Here is a 16,626-nt window from a genome sequence, read left to right as displayed (position 1 = left end):
ACGAAGATCTGTGCAGTGCATTTCAGCAAGGAAAAGAAAGAGATGTGGCTGACAATGTTGTTTTACTAAATCCATGGAAAGCTACACTTTCTTCTGAAAGAGACCGATAACTGTCTTTACACTATCTTCAATGTAATACCAACTTGTGATCCCAAAATCTCAAGTGAAACCAAGCTTATTGCATTTATAAGAATTAAAAGAACTTCCTTTTTTCTCATCCCAAATGACATTACGCAGCAAGAAGTGCCTACTTGGTTTGAAGGTGAACATGGTTTCCTCATATAACTGCCCTATACATAGGCACAATCCAGAAGTGATACTCCTGTCTTTTGCAACTGTGAGATTAAAGAAGTACATTACACATGGATATAAGGCCCAGATGCCTTATTAAATTGTAGAGAAGGAGCCAAGTACTGGAAGCCCACCCCTATTCTGCCTTTATATTGGCAACCGGAAATTGCGACATGCTCAAAGCCAATAATGGTACCTATAGCGCGAAAAACCCTATATGTGTCCACAGAGAAATGACGCTCTTCTGAAGGCAATTCCAGAAGAAGTGTGAAAATTAATGAAGGATAAGACTGGTGATGACACATGAAGCAAAAGTGACGCACCCAGAAGAGATGCGAATGAAGAAAGAATATAGACCTTATAGAATCTGATGACGAAGTAAGGAACATTTCGGGGGTGAAATGAAGATTACACATGTGGAGAAGCACTGAAGAAAACGTAAAACCATTTTGCGAATGTCCAGACGCAGTAGCACAAGTAGACGAAGTAATCAGAAGGCTGGCTATGTAGTGAATAGATTGCAGATTCCACAAAGTACTTTAGCAAGCTTGGACCCCGTGAATGGAAGGGCTGGAAGTGTGGATAGAATAGCTGATGGCAAAGGAAGATTCGAGAATGCTTGCCTGGCCCAGTGCCAAGAGTCATGGCCACCGAGAGCCTAGTTATTTACTCGAGAAGATACATGAACGTGACTAACAAGCTGAGCTCCTGTTTGAGGTGTAATGAAAACCACTGAGGGTGCCGAGGTTTCTTCATTTAATGGTATTAAATACAACGAAGGAGCTTGAAAATGTGGTCTCCAGTCACATGGTCAGATGAAAATAGACTTTGAGGCGAGCTACACCGAGACCAGAAGATAAGGCCATGCCTCACTCCCTTTTATTCTCCGGCACAGTGAGCCTCTGTAAAGGCTGAGTTCAAACAGATTTAATTGAATGGCAGACCGCAGCAGTGATGATGGATGTTTGGGCTAATTGGGTGGGGAGGCATGATCAGGCCACCCCCCCACACCTGGGGTACCAGCTTGCGTGCTGCTGGCAAGTGGAATATTCCAGAAGGGTACAAGCATGCCAACCAATTATAGAGGGCGATGTAGCAAAGAGCCCTAGAGGTTGAGAAGCCAATAGCATGTTGTGTATTAGTCTGACACAGAAGATGACTTGCATTTGGGGTGGGCTTAGTTGTCCACCTGATCTTAGAGACCCAATCACAATCCCCACCCATTGTAGAAAGTGCAAAGTACATGTAGATGTTTGCTTTAAGCCTATCATATCCCCTAATAGGTTTTCTTATTTTGCCACGTAGCATGAAGTCACTTATGACAAATTATTTGTATAAAACAGTGGGCCTCATTATAGGTTTGGCGGTAGCCGTGCCCCTGTTAAGGGCACCGCTACCGCCAAACTCGCTACCGGCACCCACGAGTGGGCCATTACCGGCCCATTACGAGATGAATGGGCTGGTAATTGTGCATTCGCTGGTGCTAGTATGGCCGGCCTCCCGATCCACATCCTTTGCCGTCAGCTATTCTATTCTGCTGCGCCACACTTCCAGCCCTTCCATTCTAGGGCAGAATGGGGGTCGGGAGCATGGTTGCACTGGCACCGTTAATAACGGTGCTGATGCAATCACGAGTTCTGCTCTCGGGTGCTGGTCTGCACACCGGGTCAGACCACGCGTGCAGTCCGGCACCGGCAAGCAGAACACGTAATGTGGCGGAGAGGTAACAACGGTGTTGGTAGCACTACCGTCACCGTTTTTGCCTTTCCGCCAAATTCGTAATGAGGCCCAATGTGTTTTATGAAATGTTTTCGAGAACTCGTTGGGCGAGCTGTGCAGCATCTGTTGATGTCCATTATACTCCCTGTTTTAAAGGCTTGTTATTAAAGCAGAACAATGTTTGCCAACTTCCTGAGTCAGTCTGATTATTGATGTATGAGTGAGATCTGCATCCGCAAGCATCTCAGATACTGTTACCTATTCTTAAAGGACCCCCTCCCCGGGTTCAAAATGTTCATGTAAAATGCATCGTGTCTGAGTTAAAAGCCATTTCTTGCAGAATGATACCTGCAGCCGTGCATTTCTCCTGAAATGAAACTTTAACCTCAAAGACCTTTCCTCTGCTTGTCCCGGAGAGGGAGGCCTGGTTGTCAACAATCAATCAGGACCATTGCTTAAAAATACAAAGAAATACACTGCACTTGATGGAAACCACAGTGGAAATAGATAAAGCCATGCCTGTCTTTTCAGCATAGGTGGCCTTGAGGTCACAACTGCCATAAAATGTGCATAAAAGTTGCAGCCAGGACCATTACAAAGCCAAGAAGGGATAGGTTAAGATAAACATGAGCCAGCATCTGGCTGCTCACATGCTAATGAAACTTAAGAGAAAATAAAGTGGGGACCATAGTGAGTGAGGCATGTGAGGCTGGAGTTTAGTTAATAGGAAAATAGATTTTATTGCATAAAAAGGGCAGCGTATATGCCACAATGCTCATTCCAGACTTTTAAAGATGATTTTTATGTGATAAACATAACAGGTGTTATTAAAGATAATTTTATTTGTGCCTTCCCATCATTCCAAAAGTTTTGAAAGTCAGCGTGAAGGTGAAGGATAAAATTAACATGGGAACTATGGAATGTCCTATTTCTCACTGATGCGGCTCCTGAGTAAATGAAGAAGAAACATATCTCTGCATAGGAAGGACGTGGCGACTTCAGATTAGCATCATCTGATTTGGCTTAAAATGTAGTTCCTAAAAATATATCCATGAATGTAAAGATTGAAAAATTGGGGTACTTGCTATGTTGATGGATTTTCAGAGTTTAAACATGCCAAAGCCACAGGTCAGTTTGGGATGAAAAAGCTTTCTCCTCCCCCAGCTTTCTTAACTCACGCCCCTCATCTCCTTGTCCTATTAACACACAGGTGGGAGGTGGGTAGAGGAAACCAACCAATCCCTTGTGCGGGAAGCATGACAAGTTTGTTATGTTATTTGTCCTATAAATAGACCAGTTTGCATCAGAACTGGGGGTTTTTCACTTTATTCCAGGAGGTAACCTGCTGTTGAACTCTTGCGAGAAACACCCAAGCAGAGAGGCCCCAAATCTTGAATTGGAGACAGGGACCAGGAGACATAGAAGCTGACTGAGACCCATTGGAGGAGCCAACAGGCCTATCCTTGACTGACACCCTTGCTGTCCCAGAGGTGCCCTTTTGTTCCCTGATGCCCACTAGAAGGCCTCTCCTGTAAGTAAAACTATCCCAAAGCCAGAGATTGTTTAGGCCCGGCATATTTCTCAAGTATTGTTCTAGTTATTTCCCCATAGCAAAATACCATGTCTGTCTGTGTAGATCCTTAGCATATTTAATTAAAGTAAATCAATTAATTCCCCTATAGAAATCAAGGGATGTGTTTTGTTAGCATTCAAAACTAACAAGCTCCTCCCAGTGGGTTTCGAGCCGGTATATACATAAAGATGTGATTATTTGTAATAAAACCCCTGACCATGATACAGAAATGGGGGTATTGAATTCAAAAGGAACTATCCCAAAATACTGTTTCCAAGTGAGTGTGCAGGTTGCAAAAGGAAATTCCCAATTAACCCCCTTCATTTGAAATCAGAATCGCGTAGCCTTGTATTTCCATGACGTGTGGTGGGAAAAACAAAATTGCCCCTTTGTTCCCTTTGTTTTCTGACCTAAACCACAAAACCTTGCCTGTTCCTTTTTGCTGTGCCAAACACATTTTCCCTTTGTTCTTTCCCTCGTATTGCCCCTGTAGCAATAAGTGAAAAACGATTTTCCCCTTTCAATCCCTCTTCCAAAGAGTGCATTTTTGTCATGATGCCTACTCCCGGGAGCAGGCATCACGCCCCCGGGTAAAAGCCCAGCGGCCCTTTATACGGGCTCTTTGGACTCTGTCCTAGCGCCGTTGGCGCCAGGCTCATGTTGGACATCAGTCCTGGCGCCATAGGCGCCAGGCTCATAAGGGGAAGTGTTTGGTGCACTTACCTGAAGCAGACCATGCTGCACACTCACCTGATGCAGACCATGCTGCATGAAGAACCAAGATAAAATGAGGCTTAGGAGGGACTATTTTTCTGAAGGAACTATTTTGTTACTTGGGTGGGGCTGTGGAAGAATACTCACCTGGAACGTCTTCCAAAGCTATTTAAGCCACGCCCGGACAGCCACACGTGCTTCGCGTTGTTCTGCATCCCAGCAGCTGAATGCTCACCGTGTCTGCTCCTGCACCTGGACTCCAGCCACGCCCGCCTCGAACCTGGAACACCTGTAAGGGAATAAGAGAAGAGAAAGGTGAAAACCAAGAACTTATTCAACCTTCTTACCTGCATCCGGAATCTTCTCGCCAGCATTCCTGAAGGAGACTTCCATTTAAAAGCACCGCGTTGCTCGCTGCAGCGCCGCGCTTCACTCACCTGTTCCCGAGACGCCGCCCGGCTCCATCGCGGCTCTCAGCACCGGTCGCCACATCTCTGCACCTAGGGGGGAGAAGAAGAGACAAGAGGTGAGCAAGGGAACACAAGAGGAAAGCCGAATTTTCAGCCATATTACTTACCGGCTTTTCTTTGTGAACCATTCCACATCTCGGGTCGGCGCCGCATCTTTGGCAGGTACCGCACCCCGGCCCCTATGGGGAAAGTACAAAAGACATTACTGGGGAATTATAAAGACATGTAGAGGGGTCGCCCTCATCACTAACTCACCTGATTTTACCACCGGCAATTTAACCCCTCAACGCATCGCCTTTGTTCTGCACCTGAAATAAAGGACAGAAAAAACAACATAAAAGGAGGCTCACGATTGAACTTTTGCATCTTCATACTTACGGCGTATCGCTCAGAAAAGTCAAGTGGATGTGCCAGCGCCATTCTGAAAACCAGTGAAGTAACTGGACGAACGCGCGCCCCTGCACCGGAAGCAGGATGGAGAGTTCATCCTTCCAAACCATAAGGTGAGCTTAAACTGGGGGTTTTGGAGGAAGTCAGAGAAGAACGAAGGGGGAAAGGGGGGAGCAAGCACACTATTCAGCAGACAGTTAATCCCCTTTCTCATCTGCAGAAGGATATTCCTACGGGCCAGACAAGCAAGATTTGGGGGTCCTGTTCAATCGGTGGTCCGAATTCTGCGCATCACGCTTGAAGAGGCCACAGCAACCCAGACCAGACCAGCGCCTCCGTGGGAGCCAGGTGAGCGTTACAATTTTTCTATCCGAACCCAAAACGATTTCCCCATTGTGTTCCCACTCTCTGCCACTTGCCTTCAATTCAGAGGGGTCAAGTCTAATTGATGTTTGGAGGGTGGGGGTTGCTGGGAGAAAACGTATTATAACTAAATCAGCACTGTGTACCATGAATTGTTATTTTTGTGGATTGGTGGGTGATTTGAAAAGAAAGCTGTGGGAAATTGTGACTAGATATCTTAGTATTATCTCTGTAGTGGCACCAACACAGAAGTCATTTTTGTTCTCGTGTTGCCACAGTATTAGTGGCTGATGTTAGTTGTCAAATTTGGTTTACATAAATGAATACAACTATATTCTTACTACACACTGGCCTGGTTCCTAGTCCATTGAGGCACTGGGTATTTGTTGGGATTGAGTTTGCGATGGAGGCCTTACCAAACTGAACCTTAACAAAATAATAGTGCTTTGTTGTGCGGCACCTTCATTGGGGGGAAAGCACCTCCCTGAGTTGAGTGTGACCGCGTAATAAACTGCGACACTTGACAGCTGAACATAAACAGCATGCACCTTTTGATGCAGCGGGAATCGAGGCACCATCACCCTTGAATGAAGAAGAGGAAGCAATTCACAAAGGCGAGCCTCTGATGTGCAGTTGTCTTGGAGGGGCTGTGGTGCAGAGAGAAACCAGAGCAGGGGAGAAATGCTGCCGACGAGGCACTGAGCTCTGCAGAGTCGGTAAGTTCAAGGCCGAACAGTGCTGGCCTTATCTGGAGGAGTGACCATGCAGTGGACGTGGTGGGTTCAGGGCCAGAGAAACAATGCTGAACACAGAGCGCTGGGGAGGAACATATTTCCCGCTCGCAACGAAAGAGTCAAGGAGCAGAGAAGCACTAAGTGGAACAGCAAGTTCACTCGTATCCAGAAAGGAATACTAGAAAGCCGCGGAGTGCGCCACCACTGCTGAGCAGACGTCATCTCACGCAAGCAAACCTTGCGACAGAGAAGGTACTGGGTTGCTCATAGTGGAGGGAGTGGAAAGAGTGAAAGCGAGAGATGGAAGGACTACCCAAATCTCCTACATGGGGCATAAAGGGAGGGAAAGGAGGAAATAAGTAACAATAAGGGTTACGGGAGCCCAAGAATCCCGAATATTATAATCAGCTAAACGGCTCACAGAACCTCTCAAGGGCCAAGCGAGGAGGTGCCCCCAATACCCTTGGGAGCTATGTAAGACATTGGGACAGAGAAATCCATGGGAAACAGAGGGGCTCAATAAAACAAGTGGAGAGCAAATTCAAGGGGAACACAGAAACAACGAAGACGTATACATAGTGGTGGAGAGGGATTAGGGAGGTATCCCTCCACCTACAACAACTTGGACATTTGATTGTTTTCAGGAACCTTAGACTTTATTTTGAGAGACTTTTGGAACTGTGACAAGAAGTGCAAGAACTGTTAAACCTGCGAGAACTGTTTTCTACCAATAAGTATTGGATGCGAATCCAAGAGGGATTCCTGCACGCCCTGAGTGAGATTGGGGTGAACAACTCTAAAGGCCCGGATACTCTGCCTAGTTGTATTTTATGTTTTTACCAAGTGGTAGGGCCGGTTTAGAGAATAGGTTTGGATAGGGGACCATTTTTGTTATTTTGGCTATTGACGAGCACCTTTAATATAGTTTGTTGCGAAGGGAACTATCCTTTTAGCAATAGGGATAGCAAGGCTTTTTCTTTAATGTTAAATAAAACACTTAGATTCCATCCTCGGGTCCGAGTCCTTCTTCTGGCTTTAAACAATAAGCAGTTATTGCTACTTTGACGACGTAAGGACAGTGGCGTAGCCAGGATTTACTTACAAGTGGGGCTTTAACCTAATGCCGTAGGGCCCACCGTAGTAATATTAACATCTGTATATGCCCACACAGTGCTGCTGAGTGGGCATTTACAGATTTTGGGTGGGCCTTGCCCGCTCAGGCCCTACTTTATCTATGGTAGTCAGAGACTATAGGGCATTGTATCAACAGTGTACAGGGTACTGCCCTGACTAGTAGTTATTGTAACACAAAAAGGGGGCAGAACACAACTGTGTATAAATTTGTTGCAGCATAAAAATATTTCACAGTCAATGAGTGGAAACTGGAGAATAGTGTTGTTTTTAGAAGACAGAAGGATAGTATGATTTTTCTAACTACACCTGCCTACTCCCAATCTAGGTCTAGAGTGCGATGATGGGCCACATATCTACAAGGGACAGGAAAAGAAGGTGAAGCGAAATTATTTTTGAATAACCATTTACAATCTCATAGATTGTTTCAACCCGATTTGTCCATTGCCACTCATATTCATGTATATGTATTCATGAAGAAAGGTATACATAAAAAAGGAAAACACTTATGGCATCATATCAGCTTTCTATATGTGGGTACGTAATTATTTAATATCCCAATGTACTAGCTGAATTAACCTAAGGAAGTCTAAATACCCAGTCGGGGGAAGATTGCCCAGTAACGTGCAAACCCTGTTTGGGAAAAGACGAAGACACAAACACACATCCAAGCTTACTGTCCTTGTTATTTGGAAATAGGGCATAGCATGGGAAAGATAAAAGGTTGTGCAGAGTGACGGTAGAATTGGTATAGCCTCGACTCAATAACAACCACTGTATACCGGTTTCAGTGGTACAGGTGTGAATTTGACCACTTTCATCAGGACAGTCTTCAAAGATGTCCTGTACACATAATAATCCAGTGTCCAGAACACCAAGATGAGATATATTTTACCCCACTTCAATTGCCAAGGACTGGAAAGCTCAAGAATGAACCTAGGAACAGAAAAAAACAGTCCCAGGTCACTACTTCTGCTGCAGTTCCAAGCTGATTGGTAAAGAAATAGCAGTGCATTTAGTGCCTTTCTTGTAGTTACGGTTTTTCATAGAAACATAGGTCCAATACATACATTTTCATAAAAAAGGAAAGCATTCAATGGAATTATTTAAAGAAACCAAAGCCTGGCTAGGCAGTTCCTAGTTTAGGTACATTGTCCAGCAGGCACTAATGTCATCCAGGGACACTGACCTTCCGTTGTTCAAGGCGAAGCCCCAGGGTCCAGGTGGTATGAGCAAGAACAGATCTTGCCTGGTACTGTTCATGCAGCAGGTACCCGATATCTGCTGCTGTGGAAAGAACAGAATAAAGTGGTATGTCACTTGATGGCGTCAGGGATCGACTGGATTATTTTGTAATCAACGGTGTAGAAGATGTGCACCGTATTGTGCTCATTCAGGCTATCAACTCGATTGGGTGCTGTGCTAAATGGATTATGTCTGTATATCCAGAGTAAACACCCGTTCCCACTTTCTGCCATGATGCAACAGTCAAAATGCTCCAATGCAGCTATTCCTAGCTGAAGACTACAGAGAGACACTGCCATGTGTGTACCAAATCGAAGCACAAGCCTGTTTTCTTGGTTATCAGTTACTGCCCCCAATTTATGTGAGAATGCCGTATCGATAGAGGAAAGTCTCATCGATAGGAGAGAGAGTGTCCACAGTCGTGTGCTAAAACGTTTGTTACACATTGGGCCTCATTACGAGTATGGAGGTAGCTATGCCACTTTTAGCGGCATAGCTACTCCCATACCGGGTACAGGGTCCAGGTTCCTGGAATGGGAAATATCAGGCCATTCCGACCTTGGAGGGCCCGGTAATTCCCTTTCCCGGGACCCGGACCCAGTACATCCCCATCCCCATTCGAGCCCCCATAGGGCTCAATGGGAATGGGGAGGATGCTAACAACGGGCCCGTTGTTGACGGGCCCGTTGTTAGCATCATGGTCTGCTAGCGGGTCCCGCTAAGGATGCCTGGTTTTACCAGACGTCCTTAGCGGGAACCGCGAGCAGACCTCGTAATGAGGCAGTAGAGGGTTGACAGCGCCGGCAGCTCTACCGGCGCCGTTGACTCTCTACCGCCTGGGTCGTAATGAGGCCCATTATGTCGAAGAACCACTGACCATGAGCCGTCATACAGGGGGCAGGGAAGGGGAAGGTGGGACCATATCCCCATGTACTAGCTGAATTAATCTAGGGAAGTCTAAATACCCAGCTGGGGAAAATTGCCCAGTAACGTGGCAAACCCAGGAGGGAAGGGGGAGGGAGGGGGAAAAAAAGGGTGACTGGGTCTCTGGTTGTAGCTCAGTATATGATACGGCTTGATAGATAGGCTTCCTATTAAGGTAAGGCAAGACATTCTGTGCTCATTCTAATAGTCCACCCCTAATGTACAGGAAAGTGCCCATCCTGGCGAGGATACAAAAAAGGTAGCAGGCGCCACTCTCTCGAAAGAACACGGCCTGGTAACCTGTTCAGTGGTTTTTAACCACTTTGAAAGTTTGCAGCCATCTGCTTTTTGCTCACTGTACCTTTCACAGATGGGAAATAACCATTTGCATATCAGTCTTTGTCCCGCCCACATGGGCAGTCCAGCACGAAATGCTATGGCAATTCCTCTCTGACTGTCCTGGCGAGGATAGTGAAATATAAATCAACTCGCTCAGTGGAAAAAAGTGTCTGTGGTGTGTCTATAAGTGCCAGAAGTTAACCCTGTGTCAATCCGCTACTGCAAGAGTCTTCCACGGAATGGACTAGTTCAGGCCCTTCTTGTTGGTCCTGAAGCGAAATATCCAATTCTATCCCTTCTCAAAAGCATGCTTGCTATATCTCCCACTCTCCTAGGACATTTGACTCTTTCTATGATGTTCCATTGGAGCTCATGTGCATTATGTCCTTTTTGGACAAAGTGTGCTACGAGGGGTGCATTCTCCCGTTTAGTCCTAATGCCGGACACATGCTCCTGTATTGACTTTTTGATGGGTCTACAAGTCATCCCCACATACATAAGACACTGGATTAGGTAAATAACACTAGGGGTGTTGCATTTAGTGAGGGAGTTCTGTCTCCCATGGGGTAGTTAAACCCAGTTCTAGTGTGTGAGTCTGTGAGGTGAGGTTACAAACATTACAGTGGCCACATGGGGAGTGTCCCATGGGCGGTGCAGTGTCCCACTGTGTGGTCTGTTGTGTCTCAGTGTCTGGTGTTTGATAGGAATGTACCAGTATATCATGAAGGTTCTTTCTCTTCTTAATGGCGAACCTTGGGGTGGGCAGATCTACTGGACCAACATTAAGAATTGGCCATAATTTGAGAATTTCTTTTTTATGATGTTTATTTTGCTGGCGTAGCCGAAAACCGCTGTGATTGTCTGGTTCCTTCTGGTCGTGTTTTCTGTTGTAAGGTTATGTCACGAGGGATATTACGAGCTCGTTTTCTTGCTTGCCTAATGAGTTTTTTCAGGTATCCCCTCTCTTGAAGACGTTCTTTAAGAACTTGTGACTGTACGTCATATTCTGCAAGGGTGGAGCAATTTCTTTGATACCGCAAGAATTGTCCAAAGGGTAGGTTGTCTGGTAAACTCTTTGGGTGAAAGCTGGAGTACTCTAAGAGCGAGTTGCGATCCGTGGGTTTACGGAAAACTCTGGTGCTCAGTTTTAAAGCATTTGCTCTTATTTCAACATCCAGGAACTGTATGGCTTCTCTTATCTACGCCTCTGCATAAAGACCATCTTTACCAGTATGATTGTGGCCATAATAAAGAAGAGCCGTTAAATCCAGCTCATTATTATGGCTTCAATGTCCCCAAGTACTCTATTTATTTAATTTATTGAATTTATTTTTGCATTTATAAATAGCGCACTTAGCCCCGAGACATCTAGGCGCCAGTTACATGGATAAGTAGCAAGACGGAGACAGGAAGGTAGAGTATGTCAGATAGGTGCAGTAGGAGAAAAGCAACGTTTTTAAGTGTTTATAATTATTATGGAAGTAAATGCCATGTTCCATGTCACTAGGATCAAATGTCCAGTTAAACGCACATTTACATGTTGAGCAATGTAATGGGGAACGTTTACAGTGTGCGTTAGAACGGGGTAGGAATAAATCACAACAGAAATCTCAGTATTAGTTTGATGGCTTTGACCAACTAAAGGTTTGCTGGAAATGAACATTTCAAAAAGTCCTGCACTCTAGCCTCAGATGAATACTTTCCCTGGAAAAGGTTTTGCAACAAGAGAAAAGTCTCACAACAAAGTCCCTCTTTTCAGGACTTGCTTTATTCTGGGGTTTTATGAGTCCAGGAGTTTACTGGCTTCATGGGGACATCTTCCCTTTCTTTATCCTTCTCTTCATGTGACCTGGTCTTACTAGCCTGCTGTTGGTTGCCTTGCTCTGGGATCCCCGCTGTCTGTGCCTTAGACATGTTTTCTCGGTGAAAGCATTGCCCTCCCAAAGCAAAGGAAATGTAGCCACCTCATGGATGTGTGCCAGAGGAGCCTGGCAGGATGAGCGGGTGGTCTTCTATTCTGCCCCTCCTTGAAGGGTTCTGCTCTAGGTTCAGTAGGTACCTTCTTATGCCCTACTTTCTGCCAGCATCCTGCGTTTGTATTCACCCCATTTTGTTGAACACCAGCTCAGCTTCCCTGTCCTATTTCTCGATTCAAGGTGCCCATCTCCCCATCAATATTTCTACAAACTCCCCCTCTCTCTTCCAGTTCTCTCTCAACCATCTCTGCCCTGTATCCTCTTCTTTACACTCCCCACTCCCTTTATCACTTTCTTCACCCCTTTGGTTAACTTTCCTCTCCCAGTCTTTAATTTTGAAGTCTCTACCTTCTCTATCTCCTCTTTATCTTTGGGCACTAGACTCAAAAACCTCTCGCCTCTCTCTCCCACCTTCTTCAACTCATTGGCTACTGCTGTTACTACTTTGCAAGTCTTTTATCCCTCTCATCTACTTCACCCCTTTGGGTACTTTTTTCACTTCTCTAAGCAACACTCCTTCCCTCTCTATTCTAAGCCTTAAACATCTTTATGCCTCCGTGACCCCTTTAGGCCCCTTCTTCCCTCCTCTTCGCACCATCCTCATTCTTACTGGTACACCCTCTACTCCTTCACACCGGCTGGCATCACTCTTCTAGCTTATTCCAATCTCCCCATCACCCTTTGGGACACCACCTTCTTTCCCTCTAATTCCAGCTCAATGGTGTCCAGATCTCTCCCTCTTCATCCACGACTCTGAGCACCACCACCTTTTTCAGTAAGGTCAACGTCTTTGGCCTCCACTCTTTCTCCTCACCTCTTGCGCCTGCTTCCTTGAGTCCTTGGTCTGGCCAACTGGACCTCTTTTCCAGTCTCATGGGTCTTGCTCAATCTCTAGCTCTATCATCCAACCTTTTCCAACAAGCTCCTGTCTCCACAAACTGGTTTTCAGCCCCCACTCCAATCAGCCGCACTTCCAAACTGAGCATGTGGGCTTTTATAGGTCTTTGGCCCCACCTTCCAGGTCCTGTCTGATGAAAGGGGTCTATGGTGTTTTAACTTGTTGGGGATTGCCTGCCGGGCACCATCCCTGGATATTGCGCACAGCCCAGATGTGGAATATGGGTTTGGCTTCTGGAACAGCTTTTAGGTTGTCCTCTCTGTCTGCCACACCCTGGCCCTGCCTACCAGCCTCTCTCTCTGGGGTGGGGAAACTTGGCTGCCTCTCTTCAAGCAGCTGCAGTCTACTGTAGGGATTAACTGGTGGGCTCCTGAACTGTGGATGGCTTCCATTTCTGATGTGGGACTTGGGAATGGCTAGTCCCTCCTCTTGGTGAGCCCATTCTCTGGTTGTCACCAGAGATTGGAGGTTTTGTGCGGTGGATTGGTGGCTGGTAATTCACTTCTCTATTTCCCTTTGTTGGCTTATATGCAATTTCTGCGCCTGTTTGAGTGGGTCCGAGCCTGCAGCTTAAATGGGCAGGTGTGTTTGTGGTAGCAATGTGTCTGATCTCTGCCCTGAGATGGGGACTGTCGAGAGGACGGGACGATCCTGCCCGTACCACCCCAGGACCATCTGGCTAACTTAGTGAGGCACCAACCTACTTGCGCATCCCACCGGATTTCCCCAGCACGAGGCAAGGGACTTCATCAAATGAGGTAACTATACACATATTTTGGCCATGGCCTAAATGGGGCCCATCTAGAAGGGGCTGCATGCTTGTCCCTTAAGGGAAAACCTAGAAATAAAGACACACACCAGGGGTTAATCAAATAGAATGAGCAGGAGAGAGGGAGAGGGGGGAGACAGAGAGAGAGAGAGACAGACAGACAGACAGGCACTTCGTCTGTCTGTCTGTGTCATCTCATCTCGACACATGGGCCCTCTACCCCTGGTCCCCCTTATCTCTAACAGCCATCCCGTAGTGAGATAAAGGAGAAAAATACGGAAGAGCCAGCCAGCCACTCACAGACAGGCCCACATGAGACCCTTTTTCTCCTGCACCCAGGGCGGTTCCATTAATGTGATGCATAGGCCACCCAACACGATCAGCCAGAGGCGCCATCACCCCAAAATAAACAGAAAAGAAGCTTCCCCAGCCCCTACGACCTCCTCAACCATCAACCATCAACCAGAGCCCGAATCGCCATCGAGAAAGGAGACTCATTTGAAGGAAGCCGACCAGTACCCAACCTGGTAGTTATCTCGGGAGATACGCCTACTTTTATTTATTTTTTCATTTTGGGGTTTCCTGCTGAATTTTATGTTGTTGCTTTTGGCAGACAGAGCATGCCATGGAGTGCATGCAGGCTTTTTGGTGTAGGGCTTTTATGATATTGATTCTGTAATCAGTAAAGAACATTGGAAAGGAAGCAAGGGCCAGAGCCCCTTTGACATGTAAAGTTGCCGAGGATTTTAACCAGTGGAGCGTTCCTTGGGAACTCAAGTAAAAATAAGGGGACTGAAATGAAGAAAGCAAAGTTTCCTGTCTTATCCATCATTAATATACATGTTGGTATATTGTGGTAGCACCGTTTATGCTGTCATTGAAGTGCTTAGACCTCACCATATTTAAAACGATATAACTCTTAGATATTTATTGACTCCAGTTTTTCTTAATCATATTGTAAAGTTTATGTTGTGGTGTACTTATTGCATATGCCAGCTAGCGCTGTGAAAATGTAGTGCTCATATTACTGGTTGTGTTCACCATTAATTCAAGCAAACGGTTTGGAGGAAGATAACAAAAACTACAAATAACCTCTTTAGGGATTTTAAATCCCTTTTCTTGTGTATTGTTTCCCAGTTGAATTGCTTAGTGTTTGTTTGCACGTTATCTTACTTTTTGCAAGGGAGTTTGCTCCTTATTTCATGCCAGGTGGAGACACACCATCACTTTATAGGTATTCTATGCACAGGGCAAGTTCCCTGTAGCACCCACATCCCGTCTCCTGATCCTTATTCTACATTCACAGGTAGGGCTGGCCTGTCGCCATCTTTACACAAGCTCCCATTCACACCTGACACACTATATCCCCACCTAGCGCAGTAAAATGAAACAAAGGGTCCTGTATGGTTCCCTCGGCCCCGGTGGTGGAGTAATGTATTCCCCTATGTCATTTGAATGCTGATGGCGCCAGAATCCTGATCAGCCTGCACAGTGATTCCAGGGAGCCTCTGCAAGTGGTGGAGTGCCAGTGGCGGTGGTTGCAGCACAGCTGGCATTCCCTTAGTTGGCATAAGACAGAGGTCCTGCTTCTGGGCTGTACCCTCCCAGGTATTTTTTCCTTCCACTGGCCCCATCATCCATGGCTAGCCCCCTGTCCCTGTGGAACCACTAGGATGATGTGTGTTACATTTGACTGCCAATTTAATTTCCTCCTGAGGTCGAGGCAGTAATAAAGGTAGCCCACTATCCTTTCTTCGAAATCAGGAGGGCGTGCCTCTTGCTGTGCGCAGGCCATCATGCTCTACTTGTTTAGGCTGTTGTGCATAGGCGTGTCCTGCGAGTGGCCTTGGGTGGCCCATGCTACCTCTGGAATCTGATTGGCCACCCCATTATCCTAAACTATGATAATCATCTCACTGCGTTCATACTTCATGACCTGCATAAATCAGTGCCCCACTTGGGCCACCCCAGTTAAAAAAGTCTGGACACGCCACTGTTGTTGTGATGCCCGGATTACAGTTCTACATGTTGGTATTTCTGGGCATGTGCAACATATCTCTGGCTAAATTGCATGCAGCCCCAAACCATGCATTCCACACTATTTGTCTTCTGAAGAAATGTCTCTGGGCTGGATTTTCATGGAGGACCAAATGAATTCCATAGTTTTGGTTCAGATATGGAAACTGCTTAATGGTGCTGCCCCATTATATATGACCATCTACGTGGAATGGTACCTGCCTGGCCGGCCATTGCATTTAAGTACAGTAGTAGCCAAGTTAAACAAAAGTAGCTATTGAAACACGCAAATGAATGGCAAATACCTTAGGGTGAAAGGGGCTTGCATTTTGAACACCCGCTTTCTCCGAGCATTAGGGGGTGCACATCGCTGGTGAAATTTAAAGAGATTGAAATAGTCCGGCTGTCTAATCTAATGTCGTTTTCAGTGGTTTGATTTTATCCTGAAATTCTTATTTATTTTGATATACGATCATGAGATTTGCAGTGCTCCATTTTGTTTTGTGATTGTATTGTTGTATTTACTTTAAGGGACCTGACAGAGGTTTCTTTGGTGTAGGTTTGCACGTAAACAATTTCTTGTGCTGCTACTACTACTGCTGCAATAAGACTGTTCAACCTCTTTGTTTATATAAGTGGCGCAAAAAATGGCATTTTATTTTGTTAATAAATGGACTTCTACATCAAAAACAGGAAGATCTCGTGTCAATGAGTAGAATGTATTTGGTTGCTGCGAGAATTTACAGAATTTAAGACTGTAAATTGAAATCCCCAATTTGATCAATGTTGCCCTTTCTTTTCAGGCCTTGTGTCTACACCATAGGGTCCAATATAAACAACCGGGCCCTGTTTCCATGCCAAGAGCCTCCAGTTGCGATGTCAACGTGGCAGGCTACCATCAGAGCTGCAGCAGGCTTTGTTGTGTTGATGAGCGGAGAAAATGTCGCGGAACCAGAGCCCTGTCAGGAAGGTGAGAATGCTTTTTATTTCTTCCAAGGAAACGTGACGCGTTGGAAAAACTCCAAACGCAGAGAGACTTCTGCAAACTAACCTTGCGCGCACCTGGCATCAATT

General features: G+C 45.9%; 1 protein-coding gene across 1 annotated transcript in view; it reads left to right on the top strand.

Annotated features, from left to right (window-relative positions):
* Window positions 1-16,626, top strand: part of AOPEP (aminopeptidase O (putative)) — a 1,805,484-nt gene that overhangs the window by 209,856 nt on the left and 1,579,002 nt on the right. The window contains exon 3 of the mRNA XM_069625709.1: window positions 16,356-16,522. Coding sequence (XP_069481810.1) covers window positions 16,356-16,522 — 167 coding nt within the window. The remainder of the gene's footprint in view (window positions 1-16,355; window positions 16,523-16,626) is intronic.

The sequence above is a fragment of the Ambystoma mexicanum genome, chromosome 6p, assembly GCF_040938575.1.
Source record: "Ambystoma mexicanum isolate Mex_15411 chromosome 6p, UKY_AmexF1_1, whole genome shotgun sequence".
NCBI classification, from domain to species: Eukaryota; Metazoa; Chordata; class Amphibia; order Caudata; family Ambystomatidae; genus Ambystoma; species Ambystoma mexicanum.
The sequence above is the reverse complement of the archived record's forward strand: the minus strand, read 5'-3'. Positions and strand labels throughout refer to the sequence as shown.